The following is a 22,339-nucleotide window of genomic DNA, read 5'->3' on the forward strand; positions in this document are numbered from 1 at the left end:
GTTGTGATCTCTGTCAGTGGAGGATTACCCACACTGGTGAACTAGTGTACGTACACACACCTGTTTCAGAAAGAGATGTCTTTGAAGGAATTAGGCCTAGATTAATAAACAAACTGGGACTAACTAGATGATGAAAAGTAATCATTGGGTACATTCTGGAAAAAACTTTCAAGTGATCTCCAGGAGGTCCATATATATATATATATATATATATATATAGTCAGTTTTGACTAAATAGTTTGCTAAAACATTTTGAAGTCCTCTTCTTTTTTGAGGTGTAGGAATCTATCTCTATTCTTTCCATGCTATTTCTGCCTCTGGTACCAAATTTTCTATTAAAGAGATCATGCCCAGGAATGCATTTACTTAATCAACTGAGGTATACCTGTATTCTTGAAATAACATAGGAATGTACAGTATGCAAATGGATCTTGTAGCACCCTTGAGACTTAACGGGTTTGTTTGAAAGATGCTACAAGATCCCTTTGCCTATTGATTTTCCAGATGAGCACAGCTATGTCTCTGAATTCTACAGGAATGTGCAGTACATGTCAGAAATGCATCATCAGTAGTGTGTGACAGCTTATTTCAGGGGGAACAGAATGGAATCCTGTCCCCTCGCTCTTCTCTTGTTCTCAATTATCCCCACTTAGCCCATTCTTCTCAGGAAGTGAATTGTATGAAATATTAATGGACTTTGTCCGCCAGGCCTATGAGGCAGCTCAGCTTCGTCTAACAACAGCCGTCATTACAATGACTCCCTCCCACAGTGAAACCCAAGCAGCTTTTTCCTGTAACAGCTGACTGATTGCTTCTCTTGCTACCTTTCTCTCTCCCTCCCTTTCTTCAAGTGACTTATTCCGGGACAAACAAAGTTATTGCTCTATTTCAAAAAAGAGAGAAAGGGATGGCAACTTTTTTGAAGAAATAGGAAAGGTGTGAAGGAAGCAGTATGTTGGAAGAGAGGACCTTATTACCGGAGACCACAGAGGAAGCAGGAGGCTTAGTGAGCAAAGCCCAAGGGTCAGGCACCCATCCTCGGGTCACCTTTAATGCTCCAGAGAAATCAGAAGAGGAGCCATCTCACAGAAAGTTGGCCAAGTTAACTGTCAAGTATAACAGAAAAGATCTTCAGAGGTGGCTAGATCTGGAGGAGTGGATTGACACCCAGCTGCAGAAACTGTATCCATATCAGGTGGGTAACTACAAGGAGAGGGGGGATGAAGGATTGGCAAACAGATCTGAATCATTTTATCTGTGTTGGATGATTGTAGCATGACAAAAGGATGTGGAGTGGAATGGAGCAGTGTCTGCTTTGGTGGTAAGAAAATATGGTCCATCAATCAGCTCTGGTCCTCACACTGCTGTTGTGTGCTTCTGATTACTGGGAGTGATTAGACTGAGGAAGAGTAATCCTCTCTGCCCTGAAGCCAAGGCATCCTGTATATCTAAAGCATTCCTGGGAGGCACCTGTCCACCTCTGCCTTGGAAATTGCTAAGCAAGAAATGCCACAATCTTAAGTAGCTCCTTTAATTAAGGAACTGTTCTTACACTCAACAAATGTTTCTTAATCTTTCATTTACATCTGCCTCCTGTAATTTAAAGTCATTGCATTCCTGCCAGGCATCTAGCCATGTTATTACCTAGGGAAAAGAATTGGTGAGTGTTCCTCTTTTCCTTCCAGAGATTTTTGGAAATCCCTGGAGAACATCAGTGTCTTTTCCTAAGTCAAGGGGAAATTGTGTGACTATCCAGATGTTGGACTACAATTCCTAGCATTCCTTACCATTGGCTATGCTGGCTAGAGAATGCTGGGGTTTGCAGTCCGGCAATATCTGGAGCGACTCACAATTTCTAGCTTGGTTGTTCCTGTTAAAAAGGATTTGTTTTTATTGTCACCTGTAAAGTAATTTGTTGTCACAGCTTGTTGCAATGTTACAAAAGCAGTTTGTTGTGTAACTTGTTATATCGTGCATTGCTTTTCCTTCATTTTCCATTACTTTTATGGGAAAACCTTATATCTTGGAATTGATTAGATAAGGGCATAAAACAGTCTCTCTTTTGATCTGCCATTTTAAACATTTGAAAGTAACTGTTACAGTACTTGTGCAAAAAAGTAACTGAACTCTTGCTTGGTAAATTAATGTTGAAATCTGATTTTATTATACTTGTGTTCCTCCAAAAGGAACTAATTCCAACTTTCTTTTCTACTTCTTAATTCTAACTTTTAAGCTCTTATACCTATTTATTAGTATTTATTAGTACATTTCTTTTCTGGGGGGAAACCGCTTTTCAAGTTACTAACAATAATGTGGCACAAAGTAAAAACAGAATCTTGATTAAAAACACAGACCTAGTCTTCTGGTTCTTTCAACCTGGGGCTTATAGCATTTTCTGTTTATATAGGCCTTAAATTTTAGGGCATCTGTGACCTGTCTACTTACCAAGAACATTTTTTGCATCATGGGAGCTGCTACAGAGAAACTTGCCCACAGTAATCAGAATGAATTTAAGAGCTGACACTGGACATGAATTAAGAGTGTCCCATTCCAGACTCACATTGAATCCATGCTTGCTTTCTACAGCTGAGTTATACCATTCAAGAGTTGGACAGCATGTGCTAAATAAGATCTTGGCAGTACCAGAGCTAGTGTGTTTTAGTTGTTGAACGTGGGACTACAACTATGAAGACCAGGGTTTGAATCCCCCCTCAGCCATGGAAACCCATTGGGTGATCTTGGGCAAGTCACACTCTCTCAGCCTCAGAGGAGGACAAGACAAACCTTTGGGAACAATTTTTGCCAAGAAAATCCCATGCTAAGTTTACTGTAGGGTCACTATAAGTTGGGTTGCAGGCACACAACACCAACAACAGTATCACTATTAACTTCCTTAGTCTTGAGATAGTGACATCTTTGCTGTCTGATGGTCCAGTGTACACAAACTTTCATGAACATTTTAAAAAAAATATGTATAAAGCCACCTTCAGGTTATGTGTATAAGGTGTATATGACACATAAATGAATTTGATGTTTAGACATGGGTCTCATCACCTGGATAACTTGTTATGTATATGCAAATCTTCCAAGTCTGAAGAAATCCAAAACACTTCTGGTCCCAAGCATTTGAATAAGGGAGACTCAACCTGCAGTAGAATTTCAGCCTTTGTAGCGAACTTAGGGATCACCTAATTCACTTCCTATTCAATTTATTGTTCTTTACTGATGGCAAATCAACTTTGACTTATGGCAACTCCATGAATGAATGAATAAATGTGTAAATTTACAGCGCTTTATAAATAAAGGTTAATAATAATAATAATAATAATAATAATAATAATAATGAATGAGAGACCTACTCAGGTCTTGCAAATTCAGGGCCATAGCTGCCTTAATAGAGTCTGTGCATCTAGAATGCATTCTTCCTCTTTTCCTACTGCTTTCTACCTTCTACCTTCCCAAGCATTATTGTCTTTTCTTGTTAGTCACTTTGCTTGTCTCCTGTCATGATATGTCCACAGTCTCAATTCAGTCATCTTGGCCTCTATGGAGAGTTCAGCTTTGATTTGGTCTTGGACCCATTTATTTATCTTTTTAGCCGTTTACGATATCCTCAGAACTCTTCTCCAGCACCACATTTCAAATGAGTTGATTTTTTTCCTGTCAGTTTTCTTCACTGTCCAGCTTTCGCAACTATACATAGAGATGAGAAATCAGATGACATGCACAATTCTTACTTTAGTATTCAATTATATATCCTGACACTTAGGATCTTGTCTAATTCTTTCATAGCTGCCTTTCCAAGCCCTAGTCTTCTTCTGATTTCTTGACTGCAGTCTCCATTGTGATTAATGGCTGAGCCAAGATATGGAAAATCTTGAACTATGTAAAGGTCTTCATTGTCTGCTTTAAAGTTATGTAAATCATCTGTGGTCATTATTTTGTTCTTTTAATGTTCAACTGTAAACCTGCCTTTGTATTTTGTTCTTTTATTTGCTTCAGTAAACATTAGATCTCATTTAATACAAGATATTTAATTCAGTTCTGGAGATGCAGGATATCATAGAATCATAGAATCGTAGAGTTGGAACAGATCAAAAGGGCCATCCAGTCCATTCCCTGCCATGCAGGAACTCTCAATGGATTGGCTGCACACCTGTTATCAACAGACCCAGGAAGACAACAAATGCATAGAAGCCAGTAAGCTCTGTCTGGCTTGGTGAACTGTTAGATCTGACCCCAGTTCTATGACACCATTAAGAACTTTTAAGGTGGAAAATAGAAAACAGCCAGGAGATAGTGGGGGTGAAAACTCTGTACAGTGGTACCTCGGGATACGAATTACCCAGCTTACGAATTTTTCGGGATACGAAAAAATCCCATAGGGATTTATTGTTTCGGGTTACGAACATTTTTTCGGGTTACGAAAAAACGCCGGCGCTGTTTAAATGGAGCCGCGGCAGAGCCGCGGCTTTTTTCCCCATTAGCGCCTATGGCAATTCGGGTTACGAAGGTTTTTCGGGTTACGAAATTAGCCGCGGAACGAATTAATTTCGTAACCCGAGGCACCACTGTAATGATTTTCAAATGTTTTCCTTGATAACATATTTTATCATATTATAAGGCATGGGAGGCTAAGATGTTATATAGCATCAAGTCATTTCAGACTTAGGGCAACTCTAAGGCCCCCTATCATGTGGTTTTCTTGGCAGCATTTCTTCAGAGATTTACCTTTTCTTTCCCCTGAGGCTGAGAGAGTGTGACTTGCCAAAGGTCACCCATATCTTAACAGAAAGTTGAACCCTGGTTTCCAAAGTCATATTCAGATGCTCAAACCACTACACCATGCTGGGTCTCATCTAAATGGGATCAAAGCAGAAAGCCCTGCCAGTACAGTAATGTGATTTCTGGTGTTTGCCACTATGCCCATGGCAATCCCTGATTAGAAACAGTGACTTGCACTCACCAGACAAGGTCCTGGATACCTCATTGCAATGAAACAACTCACACTACAATTCGTTGTACATGTAGTTTGCTGCAATAGAATCCTGCCTTGTATGTCTTGCATATGTAAGACAGCTCAAATGGGCAGCTGGATTCAGTTCTACACTGGCACTGGATCTCTCTGTCTTTTAACAGAGTAACATAAGGAAACAGGACATCTGGCTACTTTGAGGACAGCAAAATAAACTAGACACACAAAATTCATATTCTGTCCTTCTTGTGCTTATACCTGATTGAGACCAGCTAACAATCTGGCTACAATTTAATTTAAACAAAATTGGTCATGAACTAGAATCTCATCCCTTATGAGAAGGAAAAAGGTACTGATAAAAACAGAGAGATGGAGGAGATGAAACAAAGACAATGTATGTAGTGGTTAGAGTGCTTGACTACAATTTAGGAGATACAGGCTCGAACCCCCCACTCATCTTTTTAGCTCACTCTAAGTGACCTTGGGCTACCAGGCACTCTGCCTCAAATGAACTTACCCCAGTGGTTATTGTGAACTAGATTGTGTGGGCAAGAGGAGACCCCACCTTACATCCTTTGGAGCAAATATAAAGAATGTATACACACACACACACACCAGCCTAAATACCCTAAAGCAGTGATTCCCAAACTTTGGTACTCCAGATGTTTTGGTCTTCATCTCCCAGAATTCCTAAGTGTGGACCAAGGTGGCTAGGAGGTCTGGGGAATGAAGTCCAAAACACCTGGAGGACCAATGTTTGGGAACCACTGCCCTAAAGGCATCAGAATCCATCTGATCTTGGAAGCTAAGTATGGTCAACCCTGGTTACTAATTGGATGGGAGACCACCAATGAATACCAGGTGTCGTAGGCTATATTTCTTGCCTAGGAAAACCCTATTAAATTAATGAGGTCACCATGAATTGACGGGCAACTTGCACGCGCGCGCACACACACACACACACACACAGACATTGTTATTGCTGTGTGCCTTCATGTCATTTCCAGTGTAAGGTGATCCTATCACAGGGTTTTCTGAGGGCTAAGAGTGTATGATTTGCCCAAAGTCATCCAGTGGGCTTCCATGACAGAGCGGGGATTCAAACCCTTGACTCCAGAATCATCCAACACTCAAACCATTGTTCCCTGCTGGCTTTATACACGGACATACTTACACATTTAAGATAAAATTAAGCAGTCTTTACACAGGAAGAAAATCCAGAATGCCGTGTACATTCTGCTAAGAACATAAGGTCCAATAAATTCCTCACCAGTCTTGCAGACACTTTCATTTTGCAGAAAGTGAACAAGGCAACAATAATCCCAGGGGCAGAAAATGGACTCCCAAACCTACCTAAATTGCCTACTTCTGCTTTAGCCTCAGACAGTTTCCTTTCCTATATAGCAAGACTGGCTACACCATGATTTTGGAAAAGTTATTTTTGGACTATTATTCCCATAGCGATGGGAATTCCTAAGAGTCATAATCCAAAAACTTTTCTTAGTTCTGTCCTTGTCCATTACAGAATCCAGGAACTCTTTCTTCAGTGAGGTGAGTTTGAATGGGGCACCTGAAAATCCATGGGATATTTTCCTCTTTCCTGCGTCTGTAATTATGACAACAGGGTCTATATAAAGTGACACCAAGCAGCAGCTGCATGGATAATACAAAGGGATCTCTAATGAATGTCAGTCTGCGGAGGTGTGCATATAAATTGTGCCCTTCAAGTGTTCTTCATGGTGAAAGGACTTCCTGCTATTTCCATTGCTGTTTTTCCTTGTTCTAAAAGGAAATGGTGAAGCATGAGTAAAAGAGATATAGAAAAATGATAAAGGAATGTGTGAGAGCTCATTAAAAGTTAAGTTAGTTGTAGGTTGTCCCTCACAATTAGTCAGAGGCCTAACAATAACCCCTGTGGCTGCAAGGGAACTGTTTTGCCCTTTCATCTAAATTCCACAACTTGTGTTTTTTACACAATTATTTTGTTCATTGTTTGCTTTGCTTCAATATTACCTGCTTTTCCCAAAGCCACATTAAAATGGATCTATTATTAACTAAGGCACTGCACAGACGGGCCCTACGGGGAGCTGTTGTTACGTGTGAGGGGAGGCGCTTCCAGAAGCGATTTGCCCCTTGCACGTGACGAGGGCGTCAAAATGGCGGTGCCCTGTACATACGGGTGCTGCCATTTTGACGTGACGGACACATAGCATCCACACGTCCCGGCGCCTTTGTGATGCCACAAGTGCACCATTGGCGCCTTGCAGCATCACAAAGGTGCCACAAGAGGAACCCGCTTTTTGCGGGTTCTTTTTGCTCCGTGTTGGAGCCGCACAGTTTGTCCGCTGCGACTCCCTCGCAGAACAAAGCAGGGCGGCGGGAGACTGCCCTTTTTGGGCGGTCTGTATCCCACCTAAGATAACAAATAGAAACTTGTGCTCTCCTGTCGATAGACTCCAACTGTCCCAAATTGGCACAGACAATCCCAGTTAATGTTCTGCTATCCCATTTTTTCAGCTGCTTTAAAATGTCCCAGTTTCTCTCTTCCTCTAATTTCCCTCTTTGTCCTCAGCTTTCTTCATTTGCTGCAAACTGAGTTCAAAGTGCAAAAGAATTTTCCATTCAATTAGTTCTAGAGGGAAGAGAGGAGAAGGGGCAGAATCTTGTCCTTCCCAGTAGGCTCAGACAAAAGGAAACTGCTGCAGGCTCTCCTAGCTTTTCTATTATTCTGCATTAATAACTTTTAGTAATAATAATAATCTTTAACATACTCTGATGTTGCTTGGCCACATGTTTGTTTAGTTTTTAGTTGAACAGGGTTGGATGATATGCCAATGTTTACCTCTCTTTGTATAGTCTTAAAATCTCACAAATGAATATTTGAGAGAAAAGGCTCAGATAACTAATAGAAATAGGCTCTCCTGTCTTGTCCATTGTGCTTAACATGACATGGGAAGAGGATATAATTTTAAGTGGAGGCATGGGACTAATTGTTGTGGCTGCAGCAAAGGCGAAGAAAAGCAAATGATTGGAATTCAGGAGAATTTGTGGCTCTTCAGACTATGACTATGTTTATATTGATTTATATTTATACTTTTTCCAACCTGGAACTCAAGAAGATTTACAAAATTTGAAGCAGATAATAGCTTTTTTAAAAAAACCTGACATCATGCAAAAGTTAAAAGTACACTCATACCTCAATTTTCACAGACTTCAAGTCCATAGTCTCGGTCCTTCATGGACCGGCAAGCGGGGAGGGTTAAAATAGCGCACCCGCCCATGGCGCATGAACAAAGCTGTATGCAGGAGCACATGGCCATTCAAGTCAATAAGGCTTGAATATTTACAAATTTCCATTTTCGCGAGGAGTCCAGAACAGGTCCCCTGCAAAAATGGAGGGATGACTGTATAACTAAACTATCAATAAAATTAAAAGCAGTTATAAGCAGAAACAAATAAAAAGAACAACAAACACAAACAACTCAGCTCTCCCCCCCCCCCCGCTGAAACAAAAAGGTCTTCATCTGTCTATGAATGGATAGTAAGGAGGGAATTAGTTCCAGAGCTGGGAGCAACCACCAAGAAGCCTTCTTCCTTGTTCCCACTTAAAATACTTTTAATGTGGTGGACAGAGAGAAGTACAATCAACAAGATATTGGACTGCAATGACTATCATCTCTAATCATTATATTAAAAAAAGGGGATGCAGTCCTACAATATGTGACTGCTTGAGGACTAAGGATTGCTTGGGGGGGCTCCTCTCTGTCCCCCAGTATCGATGTGGGAGAGGACCTTCTTAATTGTAGCACTCCAAATGTGGATGCCCTCCCCTATAGGGCCTGATTGGTGCTGACGCTGGTTTCATATTAAGTTCCAGGTAAAAACATGGCTATTTGTTAAGCTGCTATTCCCCCCATAGGTTCTGCAGTTTAGATAGTTTGGATAGTTCACTGAAAGTTCAGGGTAGAGTTGCCATAAGTCAGGACCTCCAAACCGGGACAAATGTAGGACAACATTTTCAATGTAGGACACTTTTTTAAAAGGAGGACATGCACAAAAAATTGATGTTTTTTTAAATGTTAATATAAATGCATGTTTCTTAGGCACCCCCTCCTCCTCCTCTCCTCCTCCTCCTCCCTCCTCCTCTCCTCCTCTTCATCCTCCTCTTCTTCCTCTTAACTCCGCCTCCTTTCTAAAAAACACACTAAATCTAACAAACAAGAAACAGAGGGCCTGAACAGACAAACCAAAATAAAACTGCTTTGGAGGTATGTTGTTTAATGATGTAGCGTCTTAAGAGCCAGAAACCAGTCAATCCTAAGGACTGGAGTGCACCTTTGGCGCAGCTTCTGGCCTCTTAAGATGCATGTGTCATTTAAACAGCTACTTCCAAAGTGAACCAGAGCAATTTTATTTTGTCCTGTCTGTTTTGGGCCCTTCTCATACTTTCCAAGATGAAGTTCTCACCTGAATATTCCTCCTCTTTGCCCTGAGGGCTGGAGAAGTGGGGGCAGGCTCTGCAATGGGGAGCCCCAGCCTTAGGAGAATGGGGCCCAAAGTCCAACAACATCTGGGGGTGACAGTTGCTATCCAACACTGATCTGCACTGAAAATAAGGGGATTTTTTCATTTGAACACTGATTATTCTGCTATGTTGCAGAAGGAAGAGGAGGAGACGGAAGCAACAGCAGCTCCTGAGCCAGAGATTGACATTGAAGATCTTCTTGACATCTCTAATGGGAGCAGGAATCAAACTAACGGTTGGATGGAGACATCTGAGAGCTATTAAATTTATTTGTGGGAGGTAATAAAGTGTACCTTTCCAGATCATGCAAGTCAGCAAGACAACTGTAGCCAACCCCATGAGCCATTTTGATGGGGTTCATATACAGTGGGTCCTTGGTATCTTTGGGGTTAGTTCCAGGACCCTCCATGGATACCAAAATCAATGGATGCTCAAGTCTCATTAAATAACTGTATATAAAGGTATGCCTTATAAAAATGGCAAAATCAAGGTTTGCTTTTAATTTATATATTTTTAATATTTTCAAGTCAAGGTGGTTGGATCCAGGATGAGAAATCCATGGATACAGAAGGCTGACCAGCTTGTCCAAATGCTATGGGAGAGGGAATCCATCTGTCCTATTTGTAGGTGCGTGTTTGAAAATGGCTCACCATTTTCACAATTTAATTCACAATTAAAGTATCTAGCGCTGCATTGTGATGGGCATCAGAGTTTTGAAGAGGCAAGAGTTATGGCATGAGGCAGGACTTGCCTAGGCATTTGTCAGTCTGAGGCAAAGGGCAAGATGGTGCCCAGTTGCCTGCGTTCCATATATAGAAGCCAACCAGACTGGCAACTGGATCTTACTTTGACACTGGGAGTGGGATAGCCATCTCAATGACATCTGAAAAGAAAAGGCCTATTTATGAGCTTTCCTAATACAGGAATGTTTTGGGGGCAAGAAGATGAGTTGGGGGGCATTGCCACTACTTGCCTCACATTTGGTACCTAAGGCAATTGCCTCTTGTCAGCCTAATGTCAGAGCTTGGGGAAGTTACTATTTTGGATTGCAACTTCCAAAAACCCCCAACCTCCATAGCCAGTGGCCATTCTGGCTTCAGCAGTCTGGAGTCGTAGTCTAAAAGTAATAATGTTTTGAAGCTCTGCTAATGGTTGGATGAGCCCTGTCCAGAGAAGGGTAAATTCTTTTCTTGTTGAGGGCAAAATTCTTCAGGGTAATCTGTCAGATGCGCATATGGTGATGGGAAAGGCCTCTTTTCATTCTCTCTCTTCCAGCCTCCATCTACCAGAAAGATGCCAGGGAAGGGGTGAGGCTACCTTTAGCTCTGGGCCAGAAGCTGTCTAACCTTGGGCTCTTTTTATACCACACAGTTATAGTGCTATGACTCCAGTTCAGTTGTCTTGACAACATCCTATGGAATTCTGGCAACTGCAGTTTAGGAAGGGGAAATCTTCAACCATGCATTCTAGTGTTTCTCTAAACTGCAATTCCTAGGATTCCATAGGACTTTGGGCAACTGTTTCTGGGGTTTTCTTGACAAGATTTACTCAGGAGAGGTTCTCATTGCTGTCCTTCTCTAAGTCTGAGAGAGTGGGACTTGCTCAGGTCACCCAGTGGATTGTGTGGTTAGATGAGCATTTGAACCTCATCACTCTGAATCCTAGTCCCAACTGTCAAACCATTGCATCTGTAGTAGTGCAGCAGTTTGAATGTTGGACTTGGACTCTGGGAGACCAGAGTTCAAATTCCCATTTAGCTATGGTGACCTACTTAGTGACCATAAGCAATTATATTCACTCAGCCTTAGAGAGAAGGCAATATCAAACCTCCCCTAAATAATCCTGCCAATAAAAGCCTAGGATAGGGTTCCCACGGTTGGCATCACTTGAAGACACATAATACACAGCAGCTTTTAAAAGCTCTCTGTATCTTGATCAGTGGGATATGTTTATAGGCACGTGTGTAGAACTTAGACATGTTACTTTATGTTATGCAGTGCCAACTGGTGTCTTCCATATCAGTGGAGTAGTGGCCATTTTTGTACACCTTTGACCTCCCCTTCACCCTAGCAATATGACAGGAGCTGGATCTTACAGCCTTCGTCACACTCTTGTGTAGCAATAGCAATAGCATCTACATTCTATATCACTTCAGATGAACTAAGCAGTCTTTAAGCGGTTTCAATGTGTAAGCTAATTGCCCCCAACAAGCTGGGCACTCATTTTAGCCTGTGGGTGGAAGAGTTCATGGGCTGCGATTCAGCCCTTATGACGGCGCAAAAAGGAGCTGCTCTTGGTTGCAACGTGCTTAGTAAAGAGGCGGTGTTTCGCCATCCATCTGTCCAAGACCAATGTTAATAATAATATTCAACATTTGATACTGCCTGCTCAATATTTTGGTTTCTCTTACAAAAATCAAGGTTTGTTCTTGGAATTTATATATTTTTAAAATATTTTCATGTTGTGACTGGTTGAATCCATGGATAAAAAATCTGTGGCTATGAAGGGCCGACTGTATGGTTTTTTTTAAAAGGGGAAATGTTGCATTACAACTATATAGATAAGTATTATCTTTTCTCTTTTAGGAAATTCTTCATGAGTGTTCCAGACCAACAGAGGTGAGCAGAATTTGTCAATGACTATGACAGCATGTGCTCAACACTGTAAAGATGCTCCCGTATATAAATGAATGGCTTCCTTTCTGCATAGATTTTGAACTTTGCCTTACATTGTGTTCCTTATGTTTCCACTTTCCATCATTTTTTAAGCATCTGTGTGGTATACATTCTTTTCTCAAATCCTTGTTGTACTCACCAATAATTGATAACCCAAAAGGATTAATAATCAGATGTGTTACTCACTGTCTGCAAACAACCGGAAGCTACATAGGAGAATTGTAATGATCTTAATGACAAAATAGAAGTTCACCTGTTAAATATATCGTTTTTTTATGTGGAGGAGTAAATATCAGTGCACCTCTATCACAGCTTGTACAAGGACAGGTTGCTTACCTGTAACGGTATTTTTCGAGTGGTCATCGCGAATACATACAAATGGGTTCACTGCGCCTGCGCAGTGCTGCTCGGAACCTACTGGAATCACTGGGCAAAGTTACTTTGCAACATATAGAAACTTTTTGGCGCGGTAACTCCGCCCCACCCTTTATAAGGCCCCTGCCTTCCCGCTCTTTTCCCCAGTTCCGCAATTTTTCCGCCAAGCAGGGATGGAAGAGCCAATGAGAGCAGGAACTGAGGGGACGGACGGGTGGGATGTGTATGTATTCGCAGATGACCACTCGAAGAAATACCGTTACAGGTAAGCAACCTGTCCTTCTTCTCGTTGTCTCCTGCGAATCATACAATGGGTTTAGACTGACAAGCTAAGGTATGCGGCGGATGGAGTGTCCTGAAACCAAAGCTATGGTGAACCAAAGGTATATTATTACGTATAAAACCTTGAACATAAAAAGAGTCCGTCTTTGTTGTTCATGAAAGGCAAACACAGCAATAACATTTCTAAACTTAAGAGGGAACAGGGGTCATGCAAGGACCGGTCCCTCTAGAATTGTACAAATCAACATTCAACCGAATGTAAACAGTGTATATATGTACATCAAGTGCTGATGAAACAAAACCATCAGATGCAATCAATGCAACCCTGAACCAACACAGCCCTCTGAAAGCTGCGTCTCGGATGGCCCTGGTGTCCAACCTATAATGTTTGATTAAAATTCAGAGGTTGGGACCAGATTAGCAGCCTTTCAGACATCCTCCAAGGAAATCCCCGGCAGGAATGCAGAGGATGCTGCCATGCCCTTGTGGAATGGAGACCGAACCCTCCAGGAGAGGTTTGCCCAAAAGTTCATAGCAGAGTGGATGGTACCAGCCACCCATTTGGAAAGCCTCTGCGCCGACACAGGCCACCCTTTCTTCGGTTCTGAGTGCATTGGAAAAGTCTCTCGGACCGGCTGGAGGGCAGCAGTTCTGTCCAAATAAAAAGCCAGTGCTCTCCTGACATCAAGAGAGTGCAGGCGTCGCTCCGCATCCGAAGTCGGGCTGGATGCGAGAGTAGGCAACACAATGTCTTGGCACATGTGGAAAGCAATCACTAACTTCGCAAGAAATTATGTCTGTCCAGAGGACCACCTTGTCCTTGTGGAACCTCAAGAATGGCTGGTCCCTCCGGAAGGCACAGAGTTCGCCCGCCCGGCGGGCGAGGGCAGAGGTGATGGCCACAGAGAAAAGCGGTTTTCCAGTCAGTAGTCTCAGTCCGCTGTTGCCATCGGCTCAAAGGGCTTGGATTGGAGGCCGGACAGTACCGTCTCCAAACTCCAGCCTGGTGGTAGGTACCGACACAGGAGGATAAAGGTTGGCACATCCCTTAAGGGAACCCCTTCACCAAAGGGTCCTTGAGAAAGAAACCTCCCCGAACTGGTATTTGGCACAAATGGCAGACAGTGTAGCATTTGAGGGATAAGGGACAGCCCCTCATCCAGAGTGCCATCAAAAAACTCCAGAACCACTGGAGGGAAACTGAGCAGGAGACAAGCCCTTTCGTTCAAGGAAGAGGCTAAACCTCCTCCATTTCAGGGCCTAGGGACCGCTGGTGGAAGGTTTCTTTGCAGCCAGGATCACCGTCCTTACTGCCTCCAGCGGCAGTCAGGGCTGTATCCTCCAGGCTACCAGCGGTAGGCTCTCGATGTCCGCGGTGGAGACTCGTCCGTCCTGGATCACACAGCAGGTCCGGCGAGGGTTGAGCGGAGGGAGCATCTCCTGGAGAGGTGAAGAAGGATGCAAGCCAAGGCTTGTCTCGGCCACCACGGGGTGATCAGGATCGCATGCGAGTGGTCCACTGTCATCTTGGACGCCACCCTGATGATGAGAGGGAACGGAGGGACGGCGTTAGAGAAGCTCCCTGTCCGGAGGAGGCGAACGCGTCTCCGAGGGATCCGTTCCATTGCTTCCTGGAGCAGAACTGGGGACAGTGGCTGTTCCACCTGGTCGCGAAAGAGGTCGATCTGGGGGGTTCCCCACCGGTTCAAGCAGAAGAGGTCGCTGACCGTCTCAGGGTGGAGCCTCCACTCGTGGACACACCGAGGGAGATCTGCTGAGGCGATCTGCCAGCTCGTTGTCCTCCCCGGGAAGGTGAATCGCCTGGAGGAGGACGCGTCTCTGGATGCACCGTCCCAGATGCGGAGCGTGAGGTCGAGGCAGGGTCCGGACCTGGTACCACCTTGCTTGTTGATGTTTTCATCACAGTGGTATTGTCCGTCCTCAGGAGGACCACCTTTCCTGTGACGGCAAACTCGAAACGCCCTCAATGCCTTTTCCACCTGCCGCATCTCCAAAGCGTTGATGTGGAGGAGCTTGTCTTGTGTGGACCACCTGTCTTTGACGACCAAGTCGAGCAGGTGAGCGCCCCATCCCTCCAGAGATGCATCGGTTGTTCAGAGTCAGTTGTGCCTGGCTGATTGAAATGGCATTCCGTTGCATGTTTGCGGCGGTTCCACCACCTCTGGGGAGGCGGCTATCGGTCTCGTTACCTGACCCCTTGGACGGGGGGTCTTCTACCGGAGGAAGACGAAAGAACCAGGATTGGAGAGGCCGAAGACGAAGTCTTCCCAGGGGGGTGACGAATGTCGTCGATGCCATGTGGCTAGGGCGACTTGGACGTCTTCTGGCTCTCACCCTTCTTGGGAGATGCACGCCCTGAGGGACGTTGTCCGGCCTGAAACCGGTCCGGAGGAGGAAGGCTGCTGAGCAACTTTCAGAGTCGAGGATGGCCCCCCCCGTGAACTGACCTGCCTGGTCGGTTGTGAATGGGACTTTTCCCTGTTGACGACCAGCCCGTAGGGAGGTCCAAGCGGTGCAAGGCGAATGAGACTGCCTCCTGCCCTCGTATTGGGATTCGGCTGCAAAACAGCCAGTCGTCAGGTAGGGAAGACCATGAAGCCCTTTTGATGAAGGTATGCCACCACGGTGCCATGCATTTTGTGAAGACCCTTGGAGCCGTGCCAAGCGAAGGGAAGAACGTTGTAATGGTACGGTGGAGCCGACAGCGAAGGCGAGGAAATCTCCGGTGGGATTCTCGAATTCCCCGATGTGGTAGTAGGCGTTCTTCTAGGTTTGACGGTCGCAAACCACAGCCCTGTGTGAAGCAGAGGCAGAATGGTGCCAAGGTTACCATTCGAATCGGCGTGTCAAGGAACAAATTCAATTGTCTCAAGTCCAGATGGGCCTATCTGCCCCCATCCGCTTTCGGTACCGTGAAGTACCTGGAGAGGTGAAATTGCGGGCGGTGGGGGAGATTGCTCCCTTACGAGCAAGGGTGCCACTTCGTCGAGAAGGGTGTCCGGGGGGGAGTTGACATGAGGCTCCAGTTGGAGGGAGGCTCTTGGAAACTCGAGGCATAACCCCTAGGACGTGTTGAGACCCCCGAGTCCGATGTTTGGAGTCCCAGATGTTAAAAAGGGGCCTCAAAATGTCCAGTGAAGACGAGGGGTGAACGGAGGGACGAAGCGCGCTGCGTCCCTTCGGTTCTCTTCTTCCCCTGGTCGGTGTCCTTCCGGCGGGATTGCGGTACCGGGCGGGAAGTTGCGATGGCCAGGGAGGAGGCAGACTGCGAGGGAACAGTGTCGTCTCTGGGCGCTCTGTTGCTGGGGACTGCCGATCCCGGGAGAAGGTCCCCTGTGACTGACCTTGTGGCTGCCACGGGCTGCTGACGCCTTCCGAAATGGAGAAGCCAGTGTTGAGGACTGCTTCCATGCTTCTTCCCGCTGCCTTCATCCTGAACTTCTGTTCAGGCGGGTCGTCGGTCTCGGCGTGGAAGAGCCCGGGTCCCCCATCGGCGGCATGTCCTCGATGGCCGCTCTTGACAGTAGGGTTGAGGTCCGAGGCCCTCAACCAGGCTGAGTCTGAGTGCCATGGTGCAGACATGGCTCTCCCTGCACAGTCAGCCATGTTCCTGGATCGGTGTGTGATGAGCAACTTCCGATGGAGTGGGTCTCGTCCCTGACTCGGCCAACTGCCTCTGAACGTCATCCGGACGTCCGGGATGAGGGGGAAGATCCGTTCCTGAGGGTCTGGATTTAGCCCCATGGCATTGGCAGTGTAGTTGACGGCCTTCACCGCAAGGGCCGCTTGCCAGTAGGCCTTCTTGGCCGGCCTCAACTTTCTTCGCCTCCCGGTCACCGGGGAGGGTCGCCTGCTTCGGGACGAGCTGTGCTGGTCTCCCTCCACATAGCAGAGTTCGGCCTGGGGGTGGTCCAGCCAAGGACAACTCGCCGGAGCGACTTCTGTAGAGAGACTCTACCTTGCGGGAGGATGCAGACAGGGTGGCCGGGGTGTCCCCAAGACCTCTTAACGATGGTCTGAAGCAGGGAAGCGAGGGAGGCAGGGGGTGGAGTAGGACCCGTCCGTGCACCCGATGTTCAACTGGATCCTGAGCGTCGTTCGTTCCGGGAAGCGAGCTCGATGTCGAGCTCCTCGCCATCTTCACGACTCTGCTCACTGAAGGAACGAACGTCGTCCGAGGGAAGACGGCTCAGGATTGTGCCTCTTGAGGCGAGGCTGACACGGAGAGGACATCCTCATCGGATGTGTGCCTCGGACGGAGGCAAGGGCTCCTCATCGGAGTCCAAGTCAGAGGAGAGGGCATCCATCACTCTGACTTGGGTTCTTGGTTGGACCGGGAGGTCGGTTCGAGAGCGTGAGTGCCTGCGAGGTGGAGATGGCGGCCTCTCTACATGGATATGGTCGGGACGATCTGGACGAGGTGCCTTGGCGGGTCTGCTGGATGGGGGTTCAGTCTGGTAACTCCCTGATAGCTCTGTCCTCCCATACCGACATGTAGTACCGGCCCGACTGAGTGTCGAGGAAACAGGTCCGGTATCTGTTTCTACGGAGCGGGGTCCTCGTAGTCGTCGTTCCTGAGTGAGGGGTGGACCGCTGTTCCAGAGGAGAGGAGGAACGGTTTGTCATCCGTCCCGTGGACGAAGTCCATGGTGGGCTGAGGTGGTGGCGTGTCCGGTACCGGAGTCACGGACCTCGGCGCAGGCTCTGGATCACGGGAGCCCACTGGAGTGGGGCACGGGCCTTTTGGAAGGGGGAGCGCCTCTTGTCCTTCGCCTTCGGTGGGACGGTACCGGGCTGATCCTTGGCACGTCTTAGCCTTTTAGAGGCAGGTTCACGACCCGTCTTGTGTGATGCCTCTTCTTTCCCGGCCTCGGGTCTCTTCCAGTGGGGAAGACCGGATTGTCCGAAGATCCCAGGAGGACAGCGCCACTCCTGATGAGGAGGGTCTTGGAGACCTTGCCCTGTCAGCTGACGGGACGTGGGCGCTCCGAGAGCACAGCTGGCTCCTTCGGCTTTGGAGCGTGGCGAGATGCCTTGGATGCCCTGGGGACGAAGCGAGCGAAGCGAGTTGGACCTCCGCCTCGGTAGCTTTCCTCGCATGGGAGCCCTCGGTCTCTTTGTCGTTTGGAGGCTGCTCGGTCCCTCAGTCCCGAAGACTTGTGGGGGCGCTTGGAGGGTTCGTCGGTGGCACTGGGCGGTTTTGAGCCATGGGCCACATCGGATGGTGGTGGAAGGAATTGTCCGGCCGGGACACACCCACGCTTGTGGAAATGGTGTGTGCTTTGGGTCACGCTGGACACACTGGCCCGAGAAGTGTGAAGCAGGGGGCGCGGAAGGCGGGACGAAGACGAACGCGAACTCCCTTCTTGCACCTTTCCCAGGGCAATCGCCGAAAGTAAGCCGGGACTCACGGTTTTCCGGCCTGAGAAGAGGGGATCTGCAGAGCAGACAGGCCTTGGTGTCATGTTCTGGCCAGGCACAACAGGCAGGAAGAGTGCGGGTCTTGGACGGGCACCTTGCCCGCAAATGTCGCACTTCTTGAAGGGTGCGGCATTCCGAAGGTCGTCAAAGCCAGAGGAACATTCAAAGCGAGGTCCAACAGTCAGAGAGTCCGAAGTTACCGGGGGCGGGAGACAAAGAGTGGTCAAAAAACAGTCCAGGTCAAGATGAGAAGTGATTCCAATGCAAGCTAAAGCGAGCGAAGTTCCCTGAAGCAGCTAGCGCGGCGGAAAAAAGGAACTGGGGAAAAGAGCGGGAAGGCAGGGGCCTTATAACGGGTGGGCGGAGTTCGCCAAAAAGTTTCTATTGTTGCAAAGTAACTTTGGCCAGTGATTCCAGTAGGTTCCGAGCCAGCACTGCACAGCAGGCAGTGAAACCCTTTGTATGATTCGCAGAGACCAAAGAAGAAAGTTTATTTTTGGACTGTGATATCCAGAATCCCCTTTCACCATGGTCACTGGGAAATTTGGGAGTTGGATCCAAAAAAGGAACTTTTTACAAGCTCTGAATTCTGTACTTGTGTATTCAGAAGGACTTCCCACTGAGTTCAGTGGGCCTTACTGCTGAGTAAGTAGATTGCAGACTATCCAGTTCGTCATCATTATTCCCTCTCTCCTTTTCACACATATTACTCCATGTAGTAATTACTCCCTATCACCAATTTTTTCTACTCCATCAGCAACCCTTCCCCTTATAGAAAGCTGCTTGACATCATAAGAAATTGGAGTGGTTTGTGTGTGTTCTTAGTTATTTTGTTATTTTCTCTCCAAAAACGATGCAAACTTAGAATCACAGAAATCAAATCATAGGTAGTATCATAGAATCATAGAGTTGGAAGAGACCACAAAGGTCATCTAGTCTAAAGCCCCGCCATGCAGGAACACACAGTATTTCAAAGTGTAGTTATATTTGGAGGATGTACATCCAATCCCACACCAGTTATTTACAGAACATCATTCCTAACCAAATCACATTCAATATACCTAATCCTGTCTGATTTTGAAAGCTAAGCAGGGTCTGGTCTAGTAAGGACTGGACTGCAAGGGAACACCAAAGATCTTTAGGTAGAGCTAAGAAAAACAAAGTTGCCTAAAACACTAGAGACGTCTTGCTGCCAATCAGAGTTTATAATACCGGGCTGGATGGACCAATAATTGCTTCCTATGACTTACTACAGCTGAAACAGGCAAAATTGCCTTTTCCCACAATTATGAAATGTGTTTTACCCCCTACAGTCATTCACATGACAACTGATCTCCTTTGTCTCGTTAACATTTATTACCATGGTTACCTGACCAAACCTCGTAAAAGACATGCAGCAACAAATAGGCTGGTGAATGATTTACCAGTGAATAATAAAGATATGACAGTCTTGTATGCATATAAACCCATCTGTAGCTGTATGCTCTAGAAGTTTTCCAAGTTCTAGTACACAAAGTCCTTCATCTGATCTAGCAAGAGAGCAGGTTTTACCTGAGTATTCTCGCAAGCTGGTTGAAAAACCTTATGTACAATTTCTGCTCTAATCTCTTTGTTAGAAAGATGAATAATATTTTAAATATTGTATATATACGTATATATCCATATAAAAACTAGATATCAGAGGCAGAACTCTAAAAAGTTACTTTGGGATATGACAGCTCCCATAATGATCCAGTCAGCATGGCCAACATCTACACTGCTGGGGGTACTGGGAATTATATTCCCAAACAGTAACTTTTTCACTCTCTGGTCAAGTGACAAAATTTGGCTACCAGTCCTGAGGAATAGCAAAATAAGGACTCAGCAAATGCAAATGGGAAGCCATTCAGAGTCAGGGGCTTTCCCAGCAGATAATGATCACCAATTAGCAGACATTAATCTTCTGTTGCATTAGCCTCCCAGGCTGAGGCCAGCCATCAGCACAGAACAATACACATGCAAATCACTCCTGCATTCCCAGGCTCACACAGTATATATACACCTAACTTTTTCCAGGCAAAGCATTCTCTAAAGATGCCAGCCACAGATGCTGGCGAAACGTCAGGAAGAAAATTTTGTAGAACATGGCCACATAGCCCAAAAAACCCCACCAAAAACCATGGATGCCAGCCATGAAAGCCTTTGACTTCAAACATGCAAGTTCTTGCCTTCTCCCTTCATGACAGAAATATGTTTTCAGCTCCTTCCAAAATGAATTTAAGTGATTACTGTTTCAAAGGCTTGGTTTTCAAGGAGATGGCTTGCCCATTTGTTTCTATTTAATGGTTTATGAAGCAACTTTCAGAAAGATGTACAACTGAAGTGACTTACTTTCTTAATTAGAGACTGTGGCACCTGTATGGAAGAGAACTTTAAAGAGATTTTTTTCAAGCCTGGCTGAGGTTAACTATACCTATTCTGTCTGTTTTACTTATTTATAGGTTTAGCAAATATTTGTATCATTTGCTAAATGTTACATGTGAAATCATTAGTGCCAGACTTTCCTTGTTAGTTTTTTTGTGCTACTTAGTACAAAAGTACTAAGTACTTCTCTGTGTTAGGGAATAATGCCCAAAGTTTTCTTGTTGGGGGAGGTGACTAAGTGAATAAAAATGCACAGCTTGCATGTTAAATTGCTTCACTAAAAAGTTGTTTTTTACTGGTTTTGATCCAGGAATTTGTCACAGAACTGCTCAGTCGACTGAGAGGTCTCAGGAAGGTGACCAATCCTCAGAAGAAATGATTCAAAACGGCAATAATTCCACTAAACCCATTATCCTGCAGAAGGTAACTCTCCATGGAAATGGAAATCCAGCAGAGACAACCACCCTCATCCTTCACCTTTGGATTTCTGCCTACTGGCAATGGTGTATGCGTGTGGAAGAGGATGTAGCTCACAGATGGATCAGATGCTTTGCTTGTCCAGTGTCCCAGATTCAGTTCCACCTGGACATTTTCAATTGATAATCATGGAGCAGGAAATATCTTTCCCTGAAGTTATGCAGAGCTACTGCAGGCCAGCTAAATTGTGAAAAATAGACCAATGGTTGGACTAAATCCCCACTTCTGTCAGGAATCTCAAGGTGCTTTCAGACAATGCATTTGTCTGATTCCTAACATTTCCAGAACTTTATTGAGCTGGCTTCCATTTGTAACCTTTCTGTATTCTCCCACTATTTCTCCTACTTTTCTTCTTTCCACAGAAAATCTGTGGGGGAGATAAGACAATATCTCTTGATTGGTAGTGCTAGGTCCTGTCTGTCTAAAGCAAGAGTGGGCAATTGTGCCCGTTTTTTACCCCCATGCAACTCCTGGGCCTGCATGTCTGTACAGTGGGCCCTTGAAATCCACTCAGGTTTGGTTCCAGGACCCCTGGGGATATCAAAATCAATGGATGCTCAAATCTCATTCAGTAGAATGGCTTAGTGAAATAGTGTCCCTTACATAAAAAGCAAGATTTGAAATTTATAGGTTTTTGGAATATTTTCATCCCATGGATGGTTTAATTCATGGATATGGAAGGCCAACGGGATTTACCTGGAATCATTGCATCCAGTTTCAGTCATATGGTGGGAGAGATTTATGAAGTATAAGAAAAGGACAACCACTACATTTGTGAGTGGTTTATCAGTGTTTGGGGGTGTTTGAAGGGGGGGAAAGCCACTTTTTAATGGTCTCTGGAGGTGTCCTGGTAGCTTTAGGAGACTCAAAAAGGAGTTGGGGACCACAAATTACCTACACAGTCCATTTCCCAAGGAGACTAAAGAGGCAAGAAGTAAATCCTTCTTGAAAAACAGCCAAGGAAAGTCAGCTAGGAAGACTGCAAAATTTGACAAAGGGCTCAGTGTTTCTTCCTCACTTGCCTTTTTACTTTAAATCATCCATCCCCATCCTGGTGACATCAGTCCCAGGTAACATGGTCAATAGCCAGGAATCATGGAAGCTGAAGCATAAAACACCTGGAGGGTACAAGTGGGAGAAATCTAAGATTTGCTTTAGACAGATAAGGCATAGCCTGCAAATAAA

At 45.5% G+C, this 22,339-nt stretch overlaps 1 protein-coding gene across 1 annotated transcript; it reads left to right on the forward strand.

Annotated features, from left to right (window-relative positions):
* The first annotated feature begins 808 nt into the window (after positions 1-808).
* PPP1R14D (protein phosphatase 1 regulatory inhibitor subunit 14D) lies at positions 809-21,675 on the forward strand. Its single transcript, XM_042460150.1, has 5 exons — positions 809-1,195; positions 9,636-9,735; positions 10,776-10,807; positions 12,086-12,118; positions 20,988-21,675. The coding sequence occupies exons 1-5, from the start codon at positions 953-955 to the stop codon at positions 21,054-21,056; spliced, it is 477 nt and encodes a 158-aa protein (XP_042316084.1). The 5' UTR covers positions 809-952; the 3' UTR covers positions 21,057-21,675.
* The last annotated feature ends 664 nt before the right edge of the window (positions 21,676-22,339 follow it).

Source organism: Sceloporus undulatus, chromosome 1 (assembly GCF_019175285.1).
Source record: "Sceloporus undulatus isolate JIND9_A2432 ecotype Alabama chromosome 1, SceUnd_v1.1, whole genome shotgun sequence".
In the NCBI taxonomy this organism is placed as follows: domain Eukaryota; kingdom Metazoa; phylum Chordata; class Lepidosauria; order Squamata; family Phrynosomatidae; genus Sceloporus; species Sceloporus undulatus.